The sequence below is a fragment of the Kryptolebias marmoratus genome, linkage group LG9, assembly GCF_001649575.2.
Source record: "Kryptolebias marmoratus isolate JLee-2015 linkage group LG9, ASM164957v2, whole genome shotgun sequence".
NCBI classification, from domain to species: domain Eukaryota; kingdom Metazoa; phylum Chordata; class Actinopteri; order Cyprinodontiformes; family Rivulidae; genus Kryptolebias; species Kryptolebias marmoratus.
The window spans coordinates 15049578-15072730 of NC_051438.1; the positions used below are offsets into that span (position 1 = coordinate 15049578).

Consider the following 23153-nt stretch of genomic DNA (forward strand, 5'->3'; position numbering starts at 1 on the left):
GTAGGTCAACATCTTCTTCCTCTCCTCCTAACAAATATGCCTGCTACTTTCCTGATGGGTTTTCAGCTCACCGTGGTAACCCAATTAGTCATGACACCCACTCCTCAAAATAAATGGCACTTTTCCCGAGCACAACTCTTCCCGGCCAGCAATGAATCCAAACTGTTATAAAGAGGACTCGTGTATGGTGTAAGGTTCACAATAATACATTTTTTCCCTTTCATTTCGTTCTCAAGCACGTGTGCCCCGTGTGTGTGCGCTGGTAGAGCATCCACGTTAAACAAGCGAAACAGATTAGGGAGAAAAGGCTTCTGTGCTGCAAAATCTGGTGCTTTTTTATGGAAATGGCATGTGCACAAGCAAATCCACTTGTAAAAAAGGGCTGACTTATCATGAGCATACTTCATTATACAGTTGCAGCTCTGCTTATATAACATCCCACCGCCTTCAGTTGGATCGTTGCTGCCCTCTAGAGCTGAAAATGAAGCGCTGTGGGAAAGGTCACGGGGACAAAGTCAGGAAAACAGGCATTCAGACAGCAGAGGTTTGGCTTCACTGCATGAGAGAAATGAAATGTATACAAATGCCTTTTTATTTTTTTGGTTAGGAAATCAGTGCAACATATCTAAAAAATACACAGCTGTTCCAAAGAAGCAACCCAAAACAGCTGCAAATATATATATATATATATATATATATATATATATATATATATATATATATATAAACACAAACAACTTGACATTTGATGACGAGCTATGATAACAATGTTCTGGGTAAAGGGATAGTCTGGTTATTTTTGAAGCGGCGTTCTGTCAAATAATTATCAACAGTCAGTGTTGTATCAGAGCACAGAGTCTGAATAAAGGGCAGAAGTCTTCCTCCAGGCTTGCCCACTGGTTCGCAAACACTGCTACACTTTTTCACGGCTCCGTCTCTGCAGTCAGTCTCTGTTTTCTCAACTGAACGCTGTGTGCGTGTCCAGGGCATGCAAACGCTGTCATGCAAAAGTCCAGAGGTTTAATATTAGCTAATGTAGCATTCTTTCACACCAGTATGTTGTTTCTTTGAGATAGAGTTGTTTTAGGAGTCTTAAAAAATAATACAGCCATTAGCCTGGAAGTCTTCCCCCTTTTCTCCTCGCTCTGTGCTTCACGACTGATAAGGTACTAACTACCATCTATGTGTCAGAACATCACTTTAAACATGACCAGACTGCCCCTTTAAAGCTGATTTCTGGCAACAACATGAATTTACTTTGACACATTTTGCCCCCTCAACATTTTCACAGCAACAAGCACTCCTGCACTGACTCAGCCCAAGCCTCCAGAGGGCAGCAGTGAGCTTCTGCTGAGGAATGACTGGAAAACAGATGTTTACGTGGCCTCCTGGCTTCCCACGATGCAACCTGACGGGGCCTGATTCAGTCCACGAGAAGGCAGCAAAATCCACAAAGATCCTGGCACATTACAGGATTCATGGGATGTGTCGCTGTAACGCCATGGTACAAGACTCCCTGATGTTATTAGTTCATAAATAAATCACAGCTGCAACATATTTACATGTCTAAAAAAATAAACATTCATTGAGATACAGGTACATTTAAAGCCTGAGAAGAAAAATTTTGACATTAACTGACATTTCAACACTTTAAAACAAAAAAAAATGCTGTTGTTGGGGATGAAACCCTAACCTGCCCACAGAGGCAAAAACCAACAGACTAAAATGCAAATCACCCTCTGAGTTTTGCATGGAGGGGTGACTTTTGTTCTAACCCAACACGGCTTCTCCATTAGCTACAGCTGGAGCTCTTAGCTTGAGTTTAGGTGTGATGCACACAGACAGAAGCACAGACTTAAAGTAAAACAACATTAAGAGCTACATTTGCTGAAATATGATGCGTTTCACGCAAGCAGCCAGCAGATGGCAGCCTTACGTGTTTTAGCCACTGACGGTAAATTCAGACGCCATTTTTCAGCTGCTGCATGCAACGTTTTACATTGAAATAAAGGTTTATAGAGACAAAAGTGATAAATAGACAGAAATAATTCACTTATAGGTAAAAACCAAAAACAAAACAACAAAATAAAGACATCTTACTAAGGAAACTCAATGTCCAAAACATCAGTCAAACAGTAGAAAGTGTACCTGTGACAGAGGAGTGTCAAACCTTTTCGGTTGAACTTACCAAAGATGGTATTTTAAAACCAAGAAGGCCCAAAATATGTTTGCCCACGTGGGATTTTGAGCTGATACTGACTTAAAATCTCCCAACCTGTCGTACCAAGCACAGAAAGTTTAAATGTTTTATAATATGTCCCCTTTCAAAGAGGTCTCAGTCTAATTTAGTGCTCATTTTGGGCCCTGAAGGTTCCTGCGCACGTTACCAGCCCTCTGGTTTGCATCAGTCTACCAGGTGGGCATCATGTCGGGGAACCACATGCGGCCCAGGTGCTTCGACACCTCGCTGTGGATCTGCTCCATGTTGAAGCTGTTGTCCGGGATCAGCACCTCCTCCATGATGGACAGCTGCGTCAGCCTGCCGCCGCACATCTTCACGAACTCCACAAAGCCGCTGCAGGTCACCTCGCACTCGCCCAGCCCGATGGCCGTCAGGCTCTTGCAGCGCTCCGCGATGCGGATCAGCTCCTCGTCCAGTGGCTGCTGGCCGTTGGCGCACACCACAAGCTCCACCAGGCGAGGGCAGTTCAGCCCGATGCGGCCCAGCATCCCTTTGCTCACGGCCCGGCCGAAGTACAGGTGGGTGACCGGGGTCTCCTCGCAGAAAAACGGCTCGAACTCCTCCTCGTACAGGAAGAAGTACATGACGATGTTGACCTTTGGCGAGTGTCTTACCAGGGCGTCCCAGCTGCTCCTCTTGATGGTGTGAAAGTGAGTCTGGCCGGGGTTTTCGCTGACCACGTCGATGCGGAGATGTTCCAGGTGGACGTGTTTTTCAGAGGACAAAGCAAGCAGGAGCTCATCGCTGAGGAGGTGGTAGTTTAATGCCAGTTCTCTGAGGCCATGGCACTGGTCTGCAACACACAAGATACCTGAGGAGGAAAATAACAAACTATCTCAGTGTTACTGAACAGATTGCCCTTCTTCTTTGCCTTGCTATGATTGTCCACTGCCAAAAGGAGGGAGATAATGGCTATACTTAAGTAATTTTTACAGAAACTGAGCTAAAATCTGCTGTGGTAGTGGCTGAGAGTCATCCCCAAAACATAGTCTGAACGCTAATAGATCGCTTGAGATCATTCATTTCAAGTGTTGTATCTTAGTTTTAAACTCAGGCCTTTAATTTCCTAATTACAATCACCAATACCAAAAAATAGGAAAAAAATAGCATTTTATTAAGACCTGACCTGCTGGGGAAACATGGGGACAGCTGCTCATCTTCAGCAGCTTCAAGGTGTCACTGTTGTTGGCCACCAACACCTTCAGGGATGGATCATCCACCGGCGTGTCATCAATCTTGATGGAGGACAGGGACTTGGAGTTCACAAACACGACCGTCAGCGCAGACACAAAGTGAGCCTGAGGACGAAAACAAGGGGGTGAACCAGGACTTTTTGATTTTACTCGTAGCTGCCATCTTGTGAAAAGCTTTGAAAATAATCAAAGGCAGCCTGATGTGCAAACGGCATGCACGACATGCGCGGGTTTACCTGAGACACGTCCATGAAGCTGGGCCGAGCCGTCGAAATCAGCCCCAGCGTTTTGATGGTGCAGTTCACCAGCTGGGACAGAATATCACAGGCCGCCTCTGCAGACTCTGTACAGCTGTCCACCTGCAGCGATTCACCATTTAGGATAAATATAAAATATGCACAGATAAAAATGAAAGCTGGAAAGGCTGAGGCGTCAAAATCATCTGAGCCTGGTAAACGTGTTATTGCCAAAGAGATCTGAGGTGTCCTGATCGAGCAGACGGTTTTAGATTAAAGAGGTCACATGGTTTTAAGGAATGAGAAGGAGATCCCTGAGAATTCAGAATACAAAGCTCTCAACCAAGCCCCATTCTATGTTAAAGATCTTATTGTTCCATATTTTCCTAACAGAGCACTTGGCTCTCAGACTGCAGGTTTACTTGGGGTTCCTAAAGGTTCTAAAAGTAGAACAGGAGGCAGAGCTTTCAGTTCTCAGCTCCTCTCTTCTTGAACCAACTTCCAGTTTCTGTCCGTGAGGCTGACACCCTGTCTACCTTTAAGACGAGTCTTAAGACTTTCCTTTTTGATAAATCCTATAGTTAGGGTTGGATTTGGGTTTCCTGAGCTCTCCCTTAGTTCTGCTGCTATTGGCTCAGACTGCTGGAGGACAAACTGAGCACATTTCCTCCCTCTGCTGCTGTCTCTACTCGCTCTACTCTCCATGTTTGTTTTTGTTCTTCTTGTTTTTTGCTTCCTATAGAAACTACACCTGGACCTCCGTCTGTGTTTGTCACAAGAGACAAGTGGTCGCCCATCATGAGCCTGGTTCTGGTTCTGGTTCTGCTGGAGGCTTCTTCCTGTTAAAAGGGAGTTGTTCCTTTCTCCATTGTCTCCATGCCTTGCACAGAATTTGACGCAATCAACAAGTTTCCCGCGTTAATTTTTACTAATTAGCATTTTATAATGTACTACACATGATTGTATTGCATTATAGTCAGAATGGATTGACTGTGGTTGGATTTAAATCTGGATCTGAATTGGATTTATAATTAAGATAGTGCCCTGAGATGACTTTTGCTGTGAATTGGTGCTACAGTATATGAATAAACTGATTTGAAGGTGGAGGAGGAGATGAAAGGGGGCAGCTCTTACCTTGAAGCTCACATACTGCAGGTGTTGGGCGTGCTTCTTGATGATCTGCTGAATGAGGTCAGGGTGAGTGGAGCGCAGGTAGGAGGTGGCCGGCTGGTTGAGCTCAAACTCGAACCGTCTCCACAGGTCAGGCGTGTGAAACACGTCGTTCCAGCGCCGGCACACGGACGAGGCCCGAGCTCGGTCAACCAGGGACAGGTGCTGGAAGACGTGCAGAACCACGTAGTGGGGCAGGTTACCCCAATCCAGTGCCGGAGACAGAGTGAAACTGGTCGCCAGCCTCTTCTGCCTCTTCTGTCTGGCTGGTTCCTCATGCGAGGGGAAAGCCTGGCACCTGGATCTGAGACCTGATCGTCCTCGTTTCATTTTGAAACACATGAGCCCACTGGAGGAAATAGACACAAAAATGTCAATGCATTCAAGTTGAGCATAAACTGACTTGTCGCTACAAATACGCACACCCCTCGTTATATTAATCTCTAACTCCTGATTTAAAGATAAACATCCTGTTGTAGCAAATCCGGGTTCAAGTTTCAGTGCATGGGCCTTTTGTGCCTACATTTTTTATCTTTCAAAGAAATCAGGAAAAAGAAAAAAACTTAATCAGATGACTGCTTTAGATTACAGCACCAGCAGGAAACAAAACACCGGTCAGACCTGTTCAGACCTTTTGGCTCCAGGAACAACATAAAGCTTCAAGTTGTTGCAACATGGGTAGAATATCGGGTTGATGTGGAGGACACTGTTGTCGTTCTTGACTGAGTGGCTTTGCTCGGGGGAGGACAACCGTAGTGAGTGTTGTCAAAAACAGTAACCTCCACTTTGTGCTGTTTACAAAACCAGGAATGATTACAGAGCTTCTGCTGTGGTTTTGCAATTTTCCTGTACATTATCAGTTTTTTTCAAATAGTGACACAAAAGTTGTTTTTTTTTACTTTCAAAAAATGTAACAAAGAAATGCTATATGTGTAGGCTAGGCTTTATAAGGACAAGAGCATAATGTGTACAAATTAATAACAGGTATTTCAGGTAGGCAATGGGAGTGCCCGATCTCCCAGAAAAGAGAATAACTCCCTTTACTGCGAACTTTTGACTCTGTCCTGGTTTGTAGGTTTATGTTTACATTTTGGTTCTTAGCCGTGTTTATCTGCTCCCTGCTCCCCTGGGGCTTATTTAACCAAAGTGGCATTAGATAATCTGGGATAAGAGAACAAAAAGCTGGGCTTGACCAGGCTTTGTTCTGGTTTGGATTGGTTCACCTAAACCAAGCCAGGCTGAGAAGGAGTGACTAAGTCAACCCAGGTTTAAGTAATTCTGGTCTGATCACAGATTACCTGAAGCTGATATTTCTGCTTCCTTCCTCCCTGTAAGTCAACAACAGATTATTGGGAACGTTTTTGAGCATCTTAAGTAAATTACACAGCAGCCAGGCAAACGTTTGTTAAATACAGTATTTTAGTGTGGATTAAGAATTGCTTTTTTTATAAGTAACGTGTTTATCCAGCTCAGTTTTAAGACAAACTAAAACTGTTATTTTGACAGAACAGCAGCTTGTTAGGACTCTGAGTGTGTGTTGGGGACAACTCTCCACTACCACACTAAAGTTTAGCTCAATACCTGTACAATTGACAGGGCTGTAGCTATTTTTGTGTTAGATGATGACTCCAAAAGTTAATCAGATGTAGATAAATATGCAGTGATTACTTCTTGATAGTTCCATTAAAATCTGTTCAGTGGTTGATGAGATATTTTACTAACAGACAGACAGACAAAGGCAATTATGTGATTGCTTACCTTTCTATGGCCAACACGGTGTCAGTTAAGAATCATAATTATTAACTGTTTGTTGTTTTTTTATGTTTGTTTAATATGATAATTAATCATTATTACAGTAAACATTCTCAGAGCAGCTTCTTTTCCACAGCTTGCTTTTTATTTACCGTTTTGTAGAATTCGCCATAAATCTGGCCCATTTTTCTGTGGCCCATTTTTCTGTGGCTGGGAAACCTTTCTGGTGGATCAGCAAATGGTGGCTTGACCAGCGTGGTGCTGTCTGCCCATCAGATTACGAAAAATGTATATTTTATCACTGTCGTCACAGAAAACAACCTTTACCTTTTGCTCCATCACCTACGGCAGTGATACAGGCCAATTAAAGAGCTGTTAACTCTGAGACGTGGCTTGAGCCTCAAAAAAACAGGTTATAACAAAACAACCGTTCCTCTTTTATCCCCGTAGTCTCCATTTACATTAAAAACATCACTTTTATTATGCTTTTATAAGAATTGTTTTTCAATTTATATACAAACCAGTGTTTTTTGTGTATTTCTTGAGTCTGAATTATGTGTAAGAAAAGCTAAACTGCACAGGAAAACAAGAGAAAACATCCCCTATAGCAGATCATAAACATAAAGTCTAAAGTGCAATGTTTTAAACCACCAGAAATTTCTTGATATTTTGCTCCCAACCAGCCAGACCTTCCTGTTATCTTTTTTTGTGGTCTCTATTAACAGTTCTTCAGGCTCTCTGAAGGTTTTAGTTCAACTTCTGCAGCTTTTTCACTCATTTTCTGTTTGGTCCTCGTCCCTGACTGTGACAATATAACACATGAGAAGGGTCGCTTCAGCATTCACATGATAAATTACTGGAAATATGCATCCTTTGTTTGTATATTTTTCTAAACCTGTGAAGAGAAAGCTGCACTAGAACACGTTTTCATACAATGCTGCTGTTTTTAGTGACGGACCTCAGTGAACAGTTCTGGCAGTGACTGGGGGGCAGGGGTTAGGGTTGTTTGGTGCTTTTGTTTCTCTGTTTCGGAATTAAATTCATTACAGTGTCAGTGCAGCGTATTTGATCCAGTCAAGATTTAGCAAAACATTTTCTCTGCTTTGCTAAAAATAACTGTATACCAAGTTTTCAGCTGCAGAGCTCTTTAAAAAAAATCACGTTGTTGGAGCTTAAATGCACTTTTCTTGGTCAAATTGTTTTTTTCTTTGGTGTTTTATAAAGATTCAAAACACAAAACAGGAACTAATTGTGCCTTTGTGACAGGCTGCTGGTAACAAAGATCCAATTTAAAATGTGCCCTTTGCATAATTGTTTGTTGTGTTCATCCACTGAATTTAGGAGCTTTTTACATCTGTATATTCCATAGGTCAGAGTTAAGTCTCTAAAGTAACGACAACAATAAAATACTTCAGCTGATAATGCTCATGTGGCTTAGGAGATGGAAAAATTAGTGAAAAAAAAACAGAAAAAGCACAAAGACTTTTAAAAAGTCTGGAGATCTATTGATCAAGGACACTTTAAAGGTCTGTTTTACTGAAGCAATATATAAAAACAAGACTTTTGCAGAGTTGCATGTAGAAAATAAGAGATTTTACACATCATTTGTGCTTTTTTAAGGCTCCAGCCATTTTCCCTGACTCCCAGAGAGTCTCAAGTTTCAAAGTCGTGTTATAATTTTGCTGTTACTTACACGAGAAGAGTGAAAACATACCTTTCCTCTGGATCTTCTGCTCTGTGGAGGCTGAGGAGGCTGACTGAAGATGCCTGCAGCGAGGCTGGCTGCTGCTGATCTGGAGAACAGCAGGAGCTGCTCCCATCATAAGCTCTCTTTACTTCAGCGACAGCTTGACGGCCGATGCAGCGGGGACACGTGAGCACAGGAAAACATGGATCTGTATCTCTCTGTCTGCTGCCGTGCATGCACAGGAGCAGATTATACACCTGCAGCAGATCAACAAGTCTTCAGAAACGCAGCCCGCCCACCCTCTCTTTGCCTTATTTATTGACTCCAGCGCGTGGGTCACCGTGTTTGAGCGTGCACATTTAAAATGTTGATCTTGTGCTCACTGCCCACTTGATCCGTTTGCTGTGAGCACAAGATCCTCCGTGGGAGAAAGTAGGTCAGTGTGTCAAAGTGTGAGCATGTGTGTGTGTGTGAGAGAGCTCTTCGAAAGTACCGCACGTCATGAAAAATGGGATTATCTCTGTTCTGCGTAAAGTTAGTGTAGATGGTTGTACTGTGACCAAAAGCAATTATAACAAATCCAACCAGAGGAATTGGTTTGGTTATTTTTAAATGTGAAACTGCAACTGAGTGCTGAATGAACTTTTATGATGTTTGTTGAAGAATGATTCGTGTCCTGAACTGTTAAAGTTAAAACAAGCAGAACAGAAGCTTAAAGCTAGAATTAGCTAAACAAATTCTAAAAGTAGCAAAACAATAAACATTCAGTATTGTGTTCAATATTAAAAAACAACTTAGTGAACAGGGATGTTTTTTTTAAGTATACAAATGTTTGTCCCATGTAAAATTACTACATGATCTGACTTCTCCTCCAATTTGTTCATATAAAAACGGGGTAATAAAAGTGTAATAAGACCAAACTGTGGTTTTCCATTCAGGTAAAGGTCTTTACTTTAGCTCAGTTTGTCTTTTCTATAAAAGCTGCACTGGACTCTTAGTTTCTTTAAATGTCAGTCAAAGAAAAGATTAAACGATGCTCAGCTTTGAGTCACTTTGCTGTTTGTCACCATCTAATATTCTAATGGTCGACGCTTTTAGGATTTGTTCTGGTTTGGATCAATGCACTGTTTTAATTTTTTGGTTGGTAACAATTTTTGGTATAAATTACACATTAATGACTTAATGAAATCTGTTAGCATTCCATTTCTGATTTTATAATGTTGTTTTCTCATTTTAGAGACACTTTGTTACTTCTGTCCAGTTGTCTACAAATGAAACACAAAGCCTTTTGGATGACTCTGGGACATTTACAGTAATGTTTATTAAAGTGCACTTTCACTTCCAGATATACCAATTAAATACACTAAATCCAGCATAAATAACTTATTGTATTAATCTGTATCTGAAACCATGATTCTTTAATTCAGCCTTGGCGTATCTGTTCTAAAATATCTTAGCTGTACTTTATACAGTATACAAACAGTGTGTTGTTTCTGCTTCTTGCCTCTGCAGTCTTCAGCCGACTGCTCTGCTGGCTGCAAGAATCTGCCAGTTTCTTAAAGGTGGGTCCAAATAAGCCACACGTGAAGGCCTTTTGTATTTACCTGTTTGGAGAGACAGACGAGATTATAGCATAAAGACAAAAACTAAAGCTTGCTCTAGCCTTACTGAATACGAGTTAATAGCCTGTTGTTGTTATTAATTGGTTAGACTGTTGTTGTAACGTTATCCGACACCACTGTTGTCATAAAAGTGAAATAAAAACTAACCAGCTGAGGTAAATCAACCCCTCTTGAGTTCTGCAATACCCCTGTTTGTAAATGCAGCCCGGTGGCAAGTTTGGTTACGTGCAATATTTCAAGGACACAGTGTCCATTCAGGGGTGCAGGTTAAGGAGCAACTGAGGGAGTCAGGCGACGAGGAGGGCTTTAAATCAGTCGTATTATGTGCTCATATGTCCCCGAGTTTCATCTGATAGGCTCGCACAAATTCTAGTTACCGCTCTTAACCGAAGATTGGCCAATCCACTTCTGTAAACCTACCTGAAACTACACCTAATAGAGGAAATATATCGAAACGCAGTTCGCCTAATTGCGTTTTTGCTGTAGGTGGCCGTCACGAGGAAGAAGCGCAGCCTTAAGGACGAACTCAGGGCAAAATTAACCCCGGACTCCAGCGGCTTTCTCTGTTAAGCTCCGCCCCTCGACGCTGACGCACCGCAGAGCAGTCTGCTGTCACGTATGCTGGATGAAAAAAAAAACACACACACACAAAAAGAGGGGAGTTTTTATAATAGCAGTTAGTCAACTAAAATCACACTTCTTGTTTTTTTTTCTCTCCACTCGTTCGGAACCATGTCGCGACGTATCTGCTCGGCTGACTGTAACGCCGGGGGACGAGAAGATGCTAACTAGCTTGTTAGCTTAAGTTACTAGCTTGTTAGCTTAAGTTAGCCACTCGAGCTGACAGTTGAGGTTAGCCTCCAGCTAACTGGTTGTTTTTATCTCAGTGGTAGAGGTAAGAGTTTGTAGTTTCTTTGTATGCTAACTTAATCAATAGACGTGTTTTAAAACAAATGCGAAATCATAGAAAATGTCTCGTTTTATGCTTTGCATGTCCTTTTTTATTAGTTAAACAGCAAATAAATGACTTATTCTACAGAAAATATGTAGATTCAGATTGATCATATTGACATAAACTCAGTTTCGGATAAAATAATAAAATTACTGGAAAGGTCTTCACTAATCCAGCAAAACTAAGGGTAGGGTAATGTTATTTGTTTGTTCTGCTGTTACTTATCTTGGTTTATTTCCTTTTAGTTCCTCTTTTAAAGCCAAATGAATGTTGTGTTTGTGTGCTTTTAGGCAACGCAGTCATGACACACAAAGTGAATTTGTGCTCAGTTTCCCTCAGAATTGAGGGAATGACTTGTGGCTCGTGTGTCCAGTCCATAGAGCAGCGGATCGGGTTTCTCAGTGGGGTGATACACATAAAGGTAATAGATGACTTTAAATTAAAATAAATGTCTTCTTTACATTTGTCGTCACAGAGCATTTTCTTTTCTATGTTGATGTGCTGTTCTTCAAATGTGACTGCTCAAAATGTCATGCTTCCCCTTCATCTGAAATGATTACAGTCAATGTACCTTTTCTATACTTTTTTTTTTTTTTTCAAAAAGGAGAATCTTGTTGTTGACACAGAGATATGGAGGCTGTACATTAACGTCTTTCGGAGAGGCTGATCGGTGTGCCTCAGGACAAGCTGGCTTGATTTACAGCAGAGTGGCATCAGCGCACCACGTGAGACCGCTTAATTGCAAGAGCAGTGGTCTGCTGTTTTGTTTATTGCATGTTTACCCCGCAGGCCAAGTTTGAATGAGGAGATAATGTAATAGTGTGTTTACCAATAGTTCTTTGCCCTTTGTAGGACTCTGGCAGCAAGTCGATATGTACTCTGTGGCCTCAGGAAATTGTTGCGTCTTAAGAGAATTTAGTGCCTGGATCATTTTGTCAATCTGTCTAGAAATGATCTGCAGCGAGTCAATTGTTTGTTTTTTTCTTTTCCTGTTTGTTAGAACACTGTTTCTGTCTTCCTGTCCTTTTAAAAAATAAAATAAAATGAAAGGTCAAACTCGTTCATGGCTTTCACTGTAATTTAAAAAAATCTTTTTTTACTTATTGCAAAGTCAGATGATCCCTTCTGTTCGTCACATGTTTCTTTCTTGCTCAAGAAGCAGAAATGAGGGTCATCATGCTGATGGAGCAAACTGTAAGCTTCCCAAGGCCACAAACTCATCTACCTCACTTTATGTCTCAAATGTTTATTGCTGGGACCAGAAAGATACACAGTTGGGCAGTAAAATGCCATTAAAATGGAACTGAAGTGTTGTGGGATGGTCATGTGAGGCTATAGGAAGTGTCTTGGCTTTTTATCTAAATAATCTTTGAACTTGCAGGAAGACTTTGCAGTTTATTCCAGTAATATGAATAGTTATATAAAAAAACAGAGTCCAACTAAAGTCAAGTGAAGCTCATCGGCATTAAATCCAGTTTCTCACTGGGCTTCTTCGACTGTTGGCAACTAGTTGGTGAATGGCATTCATGAGGGAGTTTCCAAAATGTCTTGAAAGGTTTGCAGGGGTTCTCGGTGTCCTTGTGTGAGTTGCAGAGGTTTGCAGTCTTGTTACTTGAGTTTGAGCATGTTCACGAACTCTACGAGACAAATTAGTTCCCAAAACAGTTTCCGAGTCGTCACAGGCATCTCAAATCCGTCTCAAGATTGCTGGAGTTATATTATGACGTCTGCACAGGAGCTGACAGAAAACGTGTCCAGGTCTTAAAATAATTACAATACCTGTTAATAAAACCGGTCTGCATGTGCAGATCTAAAATTCAAACGTGTGCTCCAGTTGATTAAATCATAAATGTGGGGGCGGAGGGTACAGAGTGGATGGAGGTGGGCAACGAAATAACTGTTTTATTTATTATTACTAGAATCAAATGCTTTGTTTACATGCTAATATTGTCTGAACTGTATTTTCCCACATCTTCTGAATATATTTTTACTTAGTGTTCCTTAATGTATAATATTTGTTTTGCAGGTGTCTTTAGAGCAGCAGAGCGCAACTATCATTTATGACCACAGTCTACAGAGCCCAGAGTCTCTGGTAGAGGCCATCGAGGACATGGGCTTCGACTCCAGCATGCCGGAGAGCAGCACGGCCACTCCACTGTCCACAGACACCCACCTGATCCCTACCTCAAGCTTGACGCCTGCAGCCCAACAGGAAGCTTTGGAAAAACTGTCACAAATTCAGGGAGTGCTGGATGTCCGAGAGAGCCTGCCACAGACGGGTCTGACTGTCACTTTCATTCCTTCCCTGACGTCCGTGCAGCAACTGAGGGAGGTAGTGGACGGCGCAACACCTCTGGAGATCCAGACTCCTGGAAGCCCCTCACAAAAAGGCCTTAAGCTGTCTCCGTCGCACACTGGGGGGGACAGAGCTGCCATTCTGAAGTTATCCATTGAAGGGATGACCTGCCACTCTTGCACCACCACTATCGAAGGGAAGATTGGGAAACTGAAAGGGATTGAAAAGATTAAAGGTGACGTGTTTAACAATTTCAGTAGCTTTTGATCCTATACAACTGCATGGTCAAGGCTTTAAGAAAGTTTGAGCACAGCTGCTTTGTTGCACGACTCAGAGATTATCGGTGTTGTCATTGTGCCCTCTGAGGGATTTCTTTATAGGATTTTACTGTGACTCATGAAATCTTCCCCTGCTTTTGTTGGAGGGAGTTACATGTAGACAGACAGGATTATGTTTGCTCAACACGGACACGTCCTGGTGTTAAAAGTGAGCGTATGGGCCACTAGCACTGACGTAACCTAAAGGGACAGCGTGGAAATATTTGTTCGGCTGGATGTCCAAAAAAACGTATGCAAAAACGATTGCCTTTTTGCATTGCTCTACACTTGTGTAGACAAAGTATGTAAAAATATAATATAGAATAAGGTTTTTATTTATAATTTTCTGTCAACTTCAAGCAAACCTGAACAGCTTTAATAGTCACTCAGCAATCATTGCTCTTAGGTTGATCACAGCTTTAAAAGAGTATCAATATTTTGGTCTGCAAAGTTTCATATTTAACCTGTTGATGACTTCCTGGTTGATGTTCTGAGTTGCTGCAGCCCTTTGAGTTCATAAAAGAAGCGTTGTTTATAGTAATTGTCATAGATATCATTTTCTAACCCAAACATTATTATCTTGTCTTTACAGCCACATCATGGCCTTGTAAAAGAAGTTCTTTTTTGTTTGGTGTGTTAACTTTCTCCTTTCTTTGCTCTCCACAGTCATTTTAGACTCTCAGGAAGCGACGGTCGTTTACCTGCCTTACCTCATCTCTGTCCAAACCATCATCGACCAGATTGCCGTGGCCGGCTTCAAGGCCTCGGTTAGGTCCAAGCCCCGCCCCCTGCAGCTGTCCCCCAGAGAAATCGAACGTTTTGTTGATTCTCAAAAAGCAGCGGCGTCTTCGTCGTCAGAATCATCCGAGGAGACGGAAGTCTTTATAGACACAGTTCTGGTCATGCTCAGGGTAAAAGGCATGCACTGCCGCTCTTGTGTGGTCAATATTCAAGACAATATCTCAAAGCTGCCTGCTGTTTCATCGGTGGAGGTCTTTCTGGAGAAGGAGAAGGCCTCCATCTGCTACGATCCCCTGCAGATCACGGTCGCTGAGCTGCAGAGAGCTATCGAAGCGCTGCCTCCGGGAAACTTTAAGACTGAACCCTGGGACTCCCCTTATGCTCTCAGTCCTGCATCGGCTCCACCTGCTTCGTCTGCGGCACAGCTTTGCTTCACCCAGCCTCTGAATTCTGTCGTTCACATTCACATTGAAGGCATGACGTGTAACTCCTGTGTGGAGTCCATTGAACGTATGATCTCCCAGAGGAAGGGGGTGATGTCCACACGGGTCTCTCTGATTGATCACCAGGGGACCTTTGAGTACGACCCTCTCCTGACCTCACCAGAGGAGCTGAGGGAGGCCATCGAGGACATGGGCTTTGATGCAATGCTGCCTGGTAAGATGGCACGGTAGATCAATTACTCACCTATTGTAGTGCTGTAATTGAAATTCCTTTTGAATTGCTCACTGATATTCTTCTGCTTAGTTTCATCCTTGTTTTGCTCTACTCGTCAAATAGCTGTTACCGTAGGTGGTTTCTAAAGCTCCAGCACAGCTGATGAAAGTTTCTCTAACTTGAAGAGGAATTGTTGTGGCTTCCTACGTGTGACTCTCGAACCCTTTCTTTAAAACAGAGACCAATTCTCTGCTGCCTGTGCCAGAACTCGGTTTTTCAAGATCTCCAAGCACAGCGCCCGTTCAAGAGGAGCTGGACAACGATCACCACAGCAAACCCCCCCAAGGGCAGACTGGAGACGTGCCCTCCAAGTGCTACATCCAGATAGGAGGGATGACGTGTGCTTCTTGTGTGGCGAACATCGAGAGAAACCTGAAAAATGAACATGGTTTGTAAATTTGGGATTAGGTCGTGTTTATCTTTCACTTGCCATCATCTTTTTGCTAAGAAGAAAAAGCTTGTCTTTCTTTTTAGGTATTTATTCTGTTCTGGTAGCACTTATGGCCGGTAAAGCAGAGGTCCGCTATGATCCGAAAGTCACAGACCCTTTGAAGGTAGCTGAGAGTATCAAAGAGCTGGGTTTCACCGCCTCTGTGATGGAGAACTACGAGGGCTCGAATGGAAACCTAGAACTTGTGGTGAGTCGGTGGAATGGTAACGAGATGCACGCACCACCGTTCAGGAAGTCCACAAAACAGAAGCCAGAAAGAAACTTTTATATACCTGCAACACGGATGTTTTCTTTTCTCGTCGCCTGCTTGATGACTGCTCCTCACCTTCTTTCAGGTCAGGGGCATGACATGCGCCTCTTGTGTTCACAAAATTGAATCCAGCCTTGTGAAAGAAAAGGGGATCATATATGCCTCCGTTGCCTTGGCAACCAACAAAGCACACGTCAAGTACGACTCTGAAATTATAGGGCCGCGAGACATCATCAAGCTGATTGAGGTATTTTCTTTAAAGCTTTTTTTTTTTTTCCTCCCCCCTCTAGTTATGCTGTTCACGTTCCCCAAGTGTTTAACTCCAACTGACAGAATAATGGATTAGAGAAAACGTATAATTTACTGCCAAGTCCTTAATCACAAAAATCAGAGGTTTGATCAGCAGTTTGTTGTTTGTAGAAACTGGGGTTTGAAGCGTCGTTGGTGAAGAGAGACCGCACTGGCAGCCACCTGGACCACAGCAAAGAGATACGACAGTGAGAACGCTTTTTTTCTTTTTCTACGTGTTTATCTTTGATTTTGAAATTACTTGCTGGAGTGCCCAATATAACATTCAAAGCCCCTAGATGTGTTAGCTTGTTAAGTCGTTACTGTATGCATGAGAAATTACAGATTTCTGATCACAATATTTAAACTGTTTAATCTTTATTTACATTTGTCAAGTTGCTCCCAAATTATACTTCTCCTCATACCTCATTGTCTCTTATACCTTACAAATGGCTAACTCTGTAATATCTGTAAGGTACTACATGTTTGTTTACTTTCTTACACTCTAGTTATGCTTTCATTCTTTGCTGATATTAGTCAATTTATTTTCCTCTCTTTTATTAAATTTTGGTTGCAAAATAAATAAATTACACGCCTTTCTAGCTCACAAGCCTCTTCATTTTTTCAAGGTGGAGGAAATCCTTCCTCGTGAGTTTGATTTTCTGCGTGCCTGTGATGGGCATGATGATCTACATGATCATCATGGACCACCAGATGAGCGTTTCCCATCACCATAACGCCACAGAGGAGGACCGCAACCATTACCACTCCTCCATGTTCCTGGAGACCCAGCTGCTGCCGGGCCTCTCCATCATGAACCTCCTCTCTTTCATTTTCTGTGTGCCTGTCCAGGTAAATCACAGGGATCAAACATGGTTTTAGATTGAGGGACTCGTTCAGGCGGAAGCTGAGAGAAAAACAATTTGTTTTTTTTCTTCTTTTTAGTTCATTGGAGGTCGTTACTTCTACGTTCAAGCCTACAAAGCATTGAAACACAAGTCCGCCAACATGGATGTGCTGATAGTTCTGGCCACTTCCATAGCCTTCAGCTACTCGTGCGTCATCCTGCTTGTGGCCATGGTGGAGAAAGCAAAAATCAACCCCATCACTTTCTTCGACACGCCTCCGATGCTCTTCGTCTTCATCTCTCTGGGCCGCTGGCTGGAGCAGATTGCTAAGGTTCAGTTCGTCACGCTTATTGATTTCTGTCACGTTTTCAACTTTTTCAAAACTTTCGTCTTGTTGCTCTGCATTAGAGGCAAGTAAAATGTTCTGTGTGCTGCCTTCCAGAGTAAAACATCCGAGGCTTTGTCCAAACTGATGTCTTTACAAGCTACCGAGGCGACCGTCGTCACTCTCAGCAGTGACAATGCTATTCTCAGGTAGTCTCTGGTTTCTGTATTCACTTTGCTCACACTAACCTTTCACATCTTCAGTTCATTTTAGATCACAGCAGATCTAAACGTTGTGTGTATTTTGTGTTTATCCTAAAAGATGATCTTTCCAGTGATGCTGAAAAGTTGTTAAATCGTTGGGAATTCTTGTGTGTTTTCCAGTGAAGAGCAGGTGGACGTTGACCTGGTGCAGAGAGGTGATGTGGTGAAAGTCGTGCCTGGAGGGAAGTTCCCCGTTGATGGGAGGGTCATCGAGGGACATTCGATGGCTGACGAGTCTCTCATCACAGGTTTGTTGGAATGATATTTTTTGGTGGTAATAAATGGTTCAGTTTGACCATTTCTGGCAACATTAAATTGTTGTGAGCTGATTCAGGAAGACACAGTCTGTACTCTTTGTTGTGACTTTTCCCAACTGGTTATTGGAAAAAGGGATAGTTCAGATCTTTTGTGAGGTTCTGTTGAAATGTTACAAACAATTAATATCTCACCTGTTGTAGATAGCTTCTTGAATGTGCTCAGTTTGGAGAGGATAGGTGTTATTTCTGCCCAAAGTGGATTACTGCTGTCTTAAAGCAGCTTCCAGCCCAAACATTTTATTCATTCATTCATTTTGTTCTGTGGTTACGTTCTAATGCAAATATCACCAGCTTAGATTTGTTGTTGATGTTCAGAGTCGTTCTCATGTTATGTTTGTGGTTAACAGTGTCAACACTGCTCCTGTAGTCAATGTCAACTTTAACATTTTGCATTTTTTCTGTTGAACATGATATCATTTAGTCTTTTTGTTGACTTTTCACTTATGGAAGTGGCGGCAATTACCAGTATAAATAATGCTCTTTTGTTTGTTTCGTCCATCATAAATGAAACTGTAAACATCGTCTGTTTGCTGAAGTTTCTGCCGAGCACCCAGCATGTTTAGTCAACACGCCGGGCTCATTGTCACATTAACAGGCTGACTACACACAAGGTCTTTGGTTGTTCGAGCTCTTGGGTTCAGTCTTTCCTCCAGCAGAGCCGCTCCTGTTTGTTGTTCTGATCGGTCGTTGCTCTGTTTTGACTCCAGGCGAGGCCATGCCGGTGACAAAAAAGCCCGGGAGCTCCGTGATCGCGGGCTCCATCAACCAGAACGGCTCTCTGCTCGTCAGCGCCACTCACGTAGGGCAGGACACCACCCTGTCTCAGATCGTTAAACTGGTGGAGGAGGCTCAGACGTCAAAGGTGCGGTTGAAGAATCTGCACTGTACTTACAGACTCAGCGTTATAGACTGCACCTGTAATAATTACTTGCATGTTGTGTTTTAGGCTCCTATTCAGCAGTATGCAGATAAGATCAGCGGGTACTTTGTACCCTTCATTGTTGGCATTTCTCTGCTCACGCTGGTCGCCTGGGTCGTCATCGGGTTTTTAGACTTCAGTCTTGTGGAGAGTATCTTTCCTGTGAGTTCCTTTTTTTATTCTTTACATCTTACTGTTAGTACCTCCGCTGGGGAGGAAATGTCTATTTATAGTTCTTTTAAACCGAACTAAAAGTCTCTGCATTACTGCCTGTGTTATTTGTTTCTTTTTAATCATTTTTGTCAGGTGCAGATTAAACTAATCGCCGCTTATTAAATTAAAAAAATTAACAGATCTCTTTCCCCTCCCCCTCTGCAGGGTTACGATAAAAGCATTTCCAGAGCTGAGGTAGTGTTACGGTTCGCCTTCCAGGCCTCCATTACAGTTTTATGCATCGCCTGCCCCTGTTCCCTTGGCTTGGCAACCCCGACAGCTGTCATGGTGGGCACAGGGGTTGGAGCTCAAAATGGCATCCTGATAAAGGGGGGAGAGCCTCTGGAGATGGCACATAAGGTGTGTTTGTGACGATAAGTCACCCATTATATTACGTTGCAAATCACTTCAGTGTGGATGTTGATGTATTTTAAATACTACAAAACAAATCCTATTCATATGGATTGTCGATTGATTTAATTTTCTGTTGTGTACAGGTCCAATCGGTGGTGTTTGACAAGACGGGGACCATCACCTACGGCGCTCCAAAGGTTGTTCAGGTGAAGATAGTTGTGGAGGGGAATAAGATGCCTCGCTCCCGCCTGCTGGCCATTGTCGGTACAGCTGAAAACAACAGCGAGCACCCTCTCGGAGCAGCCATCACCAGATACTGTAAACAGGTTGGTGCCGACCTCAGATTTGACCCCCCACCTTCCGCTGCACCTTTTTCTTCTTTCTACAAACCTGAATCGAGCCACTCGCCTGAGATCATTCGTTACTTCTTGCACGCAGGAGCTCAGCACAGAGTCCCTCGGCACGTGCACAGACTTTCAGGCGGTGCCGGGTTGCGGCATCCGATGTCAGGTCAGCAACACGGAGACCCTGCTGAAGCAGCTGGACAGTGACGGCGAGGACAACGTCCAGCGCAACAGCGTCCTCGTCCAGATCAGTGACACTCTGACGGCCACCAGCTCCCACCCGCTCATCATGGACCCGCAGCCACTCAGTGTGTAGAGACGTTTAGACCAAAATCATAGTTTCAGATAAAAAAAATAAAAATAAAAAAGTTTTCACTTGATTCACTTCTTCGTTAATTGTTTTCTGCTGCAGGCTTGGTTCAGACAGCCACTTTTGTCGTTCTGATCGGCAACAGGGAGTGGATGAGAAGAAACTGCCTCAACGTCAGTCCGGAGGTCAACGAAGCCATGGTGGAGCACGAGCGCAGAGGTCGCACTGCTGTCCTGGTGGCTGTAGACAGTGAGTGATGCTCCACAGGAAACTCATTCATGCAAACAAGAAAATCTGCCAGGAAATCACACACATCTTTTTGTTTTTTTGTGTGCTTAGACGAGCTGTGTGCGATGATAGCCATAGCTGACACAGTGAAACCCGAGGCTAAGCTGGCTGTGGACACGCTGACGAGCATGGGGCTGGAGGTTGTCCTGATGACCGGAGACAACAGCAAGACGGCTCGGGCCATTGCTGCTCAGGTAAAAAAAAAGAGAATAAATAAATTAGATAAATGTTGAGAAGATTGATCATTTTAAATCAAACTACACTAAAGCCAAGATATTTTGCCCTGGCGCAGTCCGTCTGTGGACACTTTCTTGTCAGAGCTCAAAACTGATGACCCTTTTAACTTAGAACAGCATAGCTGAGCGTCTCATGGGTCAAGGATGATCCCTATTGATTTTAAGATCAAGAGGTCAAAGGTCAAGTTTGCAGGTGAACCCTTTGTGAAAACCTTGTCTGTACTCCAGCTCCAGACACACATTCAGGATTGTTGTGTGAGCTTTGGGTTTTGATCCTGACAGCCTTCTGGTGGCGTCTGACGTTCGGCTGGCGGTGTTCTTGTTTTCGGTCGTACTCCAACAGGTGGGCATCAGGAAGGTGTTCGCCGAGGTGCTGCCCTCCCACAAGGTGGCCAAAGTGGAGCAGCTGCAGCAGACTGGAATGAGAGTGGCCATGGTGGGGGACGGGGTGAATGACTCGCCCGCTCTGGCCATGGCCGACATAGGCATCGCCATAGGAACCGGGACCGATGTGGCCATAGAGGCGGCAGATGTGGTACTGATCAGGGTAAGAAAAATTTTAAAAAACTGGAGTCCGCTACATGGCCGGGAAAAACAAAACAAATCCCAGCGTACACGTTTTATGGAAGCATTTTTGTTACCACTGAGACCTGATCTTACATTTAAATAGTTTTTCATGAGCTCTTCTGTCTTCATCTGTGAGATCACTAATGAGTTAACAGAAAATTTACCTGACTGATTTTTAAACATTACAGCAAAGATCTCTGGTTCAGTAAAAAAAAAAATCAAATGTTCCAACTTTTCGTCTCTTTTATGTGTCTTGTATGTTTCCTCTAAGTTGAGAGAAATTTAATCACCAAGGAGAGAAATCAGGGATTTGTTGTCAGAAAAGCGTCGTATATAACACCCTCAGTCATTAGATGTTTTATTTTTTGTAAAAGGGATCTTTAAAACTTTTTTTTAGGTATGTTTCAGTTATTAATAGGTGTTATTGAGCGTGTCTGTCCTTCTCATTTACTCTGTAGAATGATTTGTTGGATGTAGTCGGCAGTATTGACCTCTCCAAAAAGACTGTCAAAAGGATCAGGATCAACTTTATCTTTGCTCTTATCTACAACCTGGTTGGGATTCCTATTGCTGCTGGTAGGCACTTCAAAAATATTTAAAAATCTTACTGAATACGTCACCACACTGACAGCTGAGTGTGTTATTTTCGCAGGTGTGTTCCTTCCCATTGGTCTGGTGTTACAGCCGTGGATGGGCTCTGCTGCCATGGCGATGTCCTCCGTCTCCGTTGTTGTGTCCTCTCTTCTGCTCAAATGGTAGCGAGCCGTTTGAACTTCCCTGAATGCCCCTTTTTTTCCGTGCACCTGCTTGTTGCGTTAATCGCCGCTCTCTCCTCATGTTCCGGCGCAGTTACACCAAGCCCACCGCCGAGAAGCTGGAGGCCAAATTTGGGAGCGGCACACGACAGGGTAGCTTGTCCGACGTCAGCGTCCACATCGGCATGGGAGACGTGCGCCGTCCCTCCCCCAAACTCAGCCTGCTGGACCGCTTCGTGAACTACAGCCGGGCCTCGATCAACTCGCTGCGCTCCGACAAGCACTCGCTGAACAGCCTGGCGCTCAACGAGCCCGACAAGCACTCGCTGCTGGTGGAGGAGACGCTGTGCGAGGAGGAGTTCTGCTGAGGGCGGGCAGCTCGCGAGAACTTCGGTTTCGGACCGGACCGGACCGGACCGGACCCTGCTACGATGAAAGCGTTACTTTGAATACTGGTGCCTCTGAGCAGAAATGACTTACAATCATAAATCCAAAGACATTTAAACCTCGGTGCCCCAGAGGACACTACAAAGTTTTACCTAAACTTCCTTAAGAGGAAACTGATAACACTGTTGAATAATTATACTTCAGACTATTTATATTATTATTTATCTACTTTTGTGTGTGTGTATCCTCGCGTGAATGTTTTATTTCTTGAATCCAAATGTCACCTTGAAATTCTTTTGCTCCCGTCGTTTCCACGCATCCAAAATGTGTATTAAACGACGTGGTAAAGCCTAATCTAAGCAACCTTGAAACACGCAGTAAATTATGTAAAATAGTTTCCCACAAGTGCCAATTGAGACGCTACGTTGGCAGAGCTCCAACACATTCCAAAGATAGCGCCGTACAGAAGATTTCGTCTTGTGAACGAAGGTCAACAGTTAAAAGGAGACGTGCCGAAGGTCTGGTTTCTGCACTTTGTCAATGTGAATATTCCTCATTTATTAGCGATACAGGCGATAATGTGCTTCTATCACTTTTGACCTTGAAGAGACCAGGCTGTAAATGCATTCATGTACTTCTTAAGACAGAGTTAATGTTCACGTGTTGTACCGATGCAGATCTGTCAGTTACTTGTTTTTATATATATATCTTTATTTTGAAGGATTTCTGTGAATGCACTTGATCAAATATGTACTCTTTAACCCAGACGGTGGGAGCAGCAGATTGACCAAACAGAAAAATTAAGTAGATCGTTTACAAAATCGCTTTGTATAATTGAAGATGAGATTACGTGTCGCTGAGCTGTCTCGCTTTATGTTTTTAAGCTAGAATGTCACAGATTTAGCAAAAACTTGTGTTTTGTCAGAATCTGCTACTTTCCCATCATGCACTCTGTTGCGTAGCCGTGTCTTGCTGAGTGTTTTGTGAACCCAACAGGGCTTCGGATCTGTGTGCTGTCTATTGATCTCTGAACATCGTGTGCCTTGGAATAAAACGTGCTTTCAACATGACCCTGCAGTGTCCAGCTGTGTCCACAAGTTGGTGCTGATGAGC

General features: G+C 43.2%; 2 protein-coding genes across 4 annotated transcripts; one reads left to right on the forward strand and one right to left on the reverse strand.

The window, feature by feature from the left end:
• Nucleotides 1–933: 933 nt before the first annotated feature.
• fbxl3l (F-box and leucine-rich repeat protein 3, like) lies at nt 934–8881 on the reverse strand. Its single transcript, XM_017424080.3, has 5 exons — nt 8308–8881; nt 4806–5190; nt 3672–3794; nt 3369–3540; nt 934–3053 (listed from the first exon to the last, which is right to left on the reverse strand). The coding sequence occupies exons 1-5, from the start codon at nt 8514–8516 to the stop codon at nt 2410–2412; spliced, it is 1533 nt and encodes a 510-aa protein (XP_017279569.2). The 5' UTR covers nt 8517–8881; the 3' UTR covers nt 934–2409.
• A 1603-nt stretch (nt 8882–10484) lies between these two features.
• atp7a (ATPase copper transporting alpha) lies at nt 10485–23110 on the forward strand. Of its 3 annotated transcripts, none has more exons than XM_017424199.3 (23): nt 10485–10797; nt 11145–11275; nt 12881–13385; nt 14134–14865; nt 15104–15313; nt 15400–15563; nt 15712–15873; nt 16047–16123; nt 16544–16766; nt 16860–17093; nt 17205–17296; nt 17471–17598; nt 18375–18529; nt 18614–18748; nt 18965–19159; nt 19297–19479; nt 19592–19805; nt 19910–20056; nt 20147–20289; nt 20675–20878; nt 21357–21474; nt 21551–21653; nt 21748–22021. In XM_017424199.3, exons 2-23 carry the CDS (start codon nt 11156–11158, stop codon nt 22019–22021), a joined length of 4518 nt encoding a protein of 1505 aa, XP_017279688.1. In that variant the 5' UTR covers nt 10485–10797; nt 11145–11155. The 3 variants fall into 3 exon arrangements, with proteins under 3 accessions (XP_017279688.1, XP_037833258.1, XP_037833257.1); XM_037977330.1 differs by lacking the exon at nt 10485–10797 and adding an exon at nt 11459–11579 and having other exon boundaries at nt 11144–11275; nt 21748–23110; XM_037977329.1 differs by lacking the exon at nt 10485–10797 and having other exon boundaries at nt 11156–11275; nt 21748–23110.
• The last annotated feature ends 43 nt before the right edge of the window (nt 23111–23153 follow it).

Bases quoted from the DNA above. Each gene is read 5' to 3' on its own strand.
- fbxl3l (XM_017424080.3), bottom strand. From the start codon at position 8,516: ATGCACGGCAGCAGACAGAGAGATACAGATCCATGTTTTCCTGTGCTC. The intron at 3,541-3,671 runs GTAAACCCGCGC...TTTCGTCCTCAG, and splicing joins GCTTCATGGACGTGTCTCAG to GCTCACTTTGTGTCTGCGCT. The intron at 3,054-3,368 runs GTCAGGTCTTAA...TTTCCTCCTCAG, and splicing joins TCCCCATGTTTCCCCAGCAG to GTATCTTGTGTGTTGCAGAC.
- atp7a (XM_017424199.3), top strand. From the start codon at position 11,156: ATGACACACAAAGTGAATTTGTGCTCAGTTTCCCTCAGAATTGAGGGA. The intron at 14,866-15,103 runs GTAAGATGGCAC...TCTTTAAAACAG, and splicing joins CTTTGATGCAATGCTGCCTG to AGACCAATTCTCTGCTGCCT. The intron at 21,654-21,747 runs GTAGCGAGCCGT...GTTCCGGCGCAG, and splicing joins TCCTCTCTTCTGCTCAAATG to TTACACCAAGCCCACCGCCG.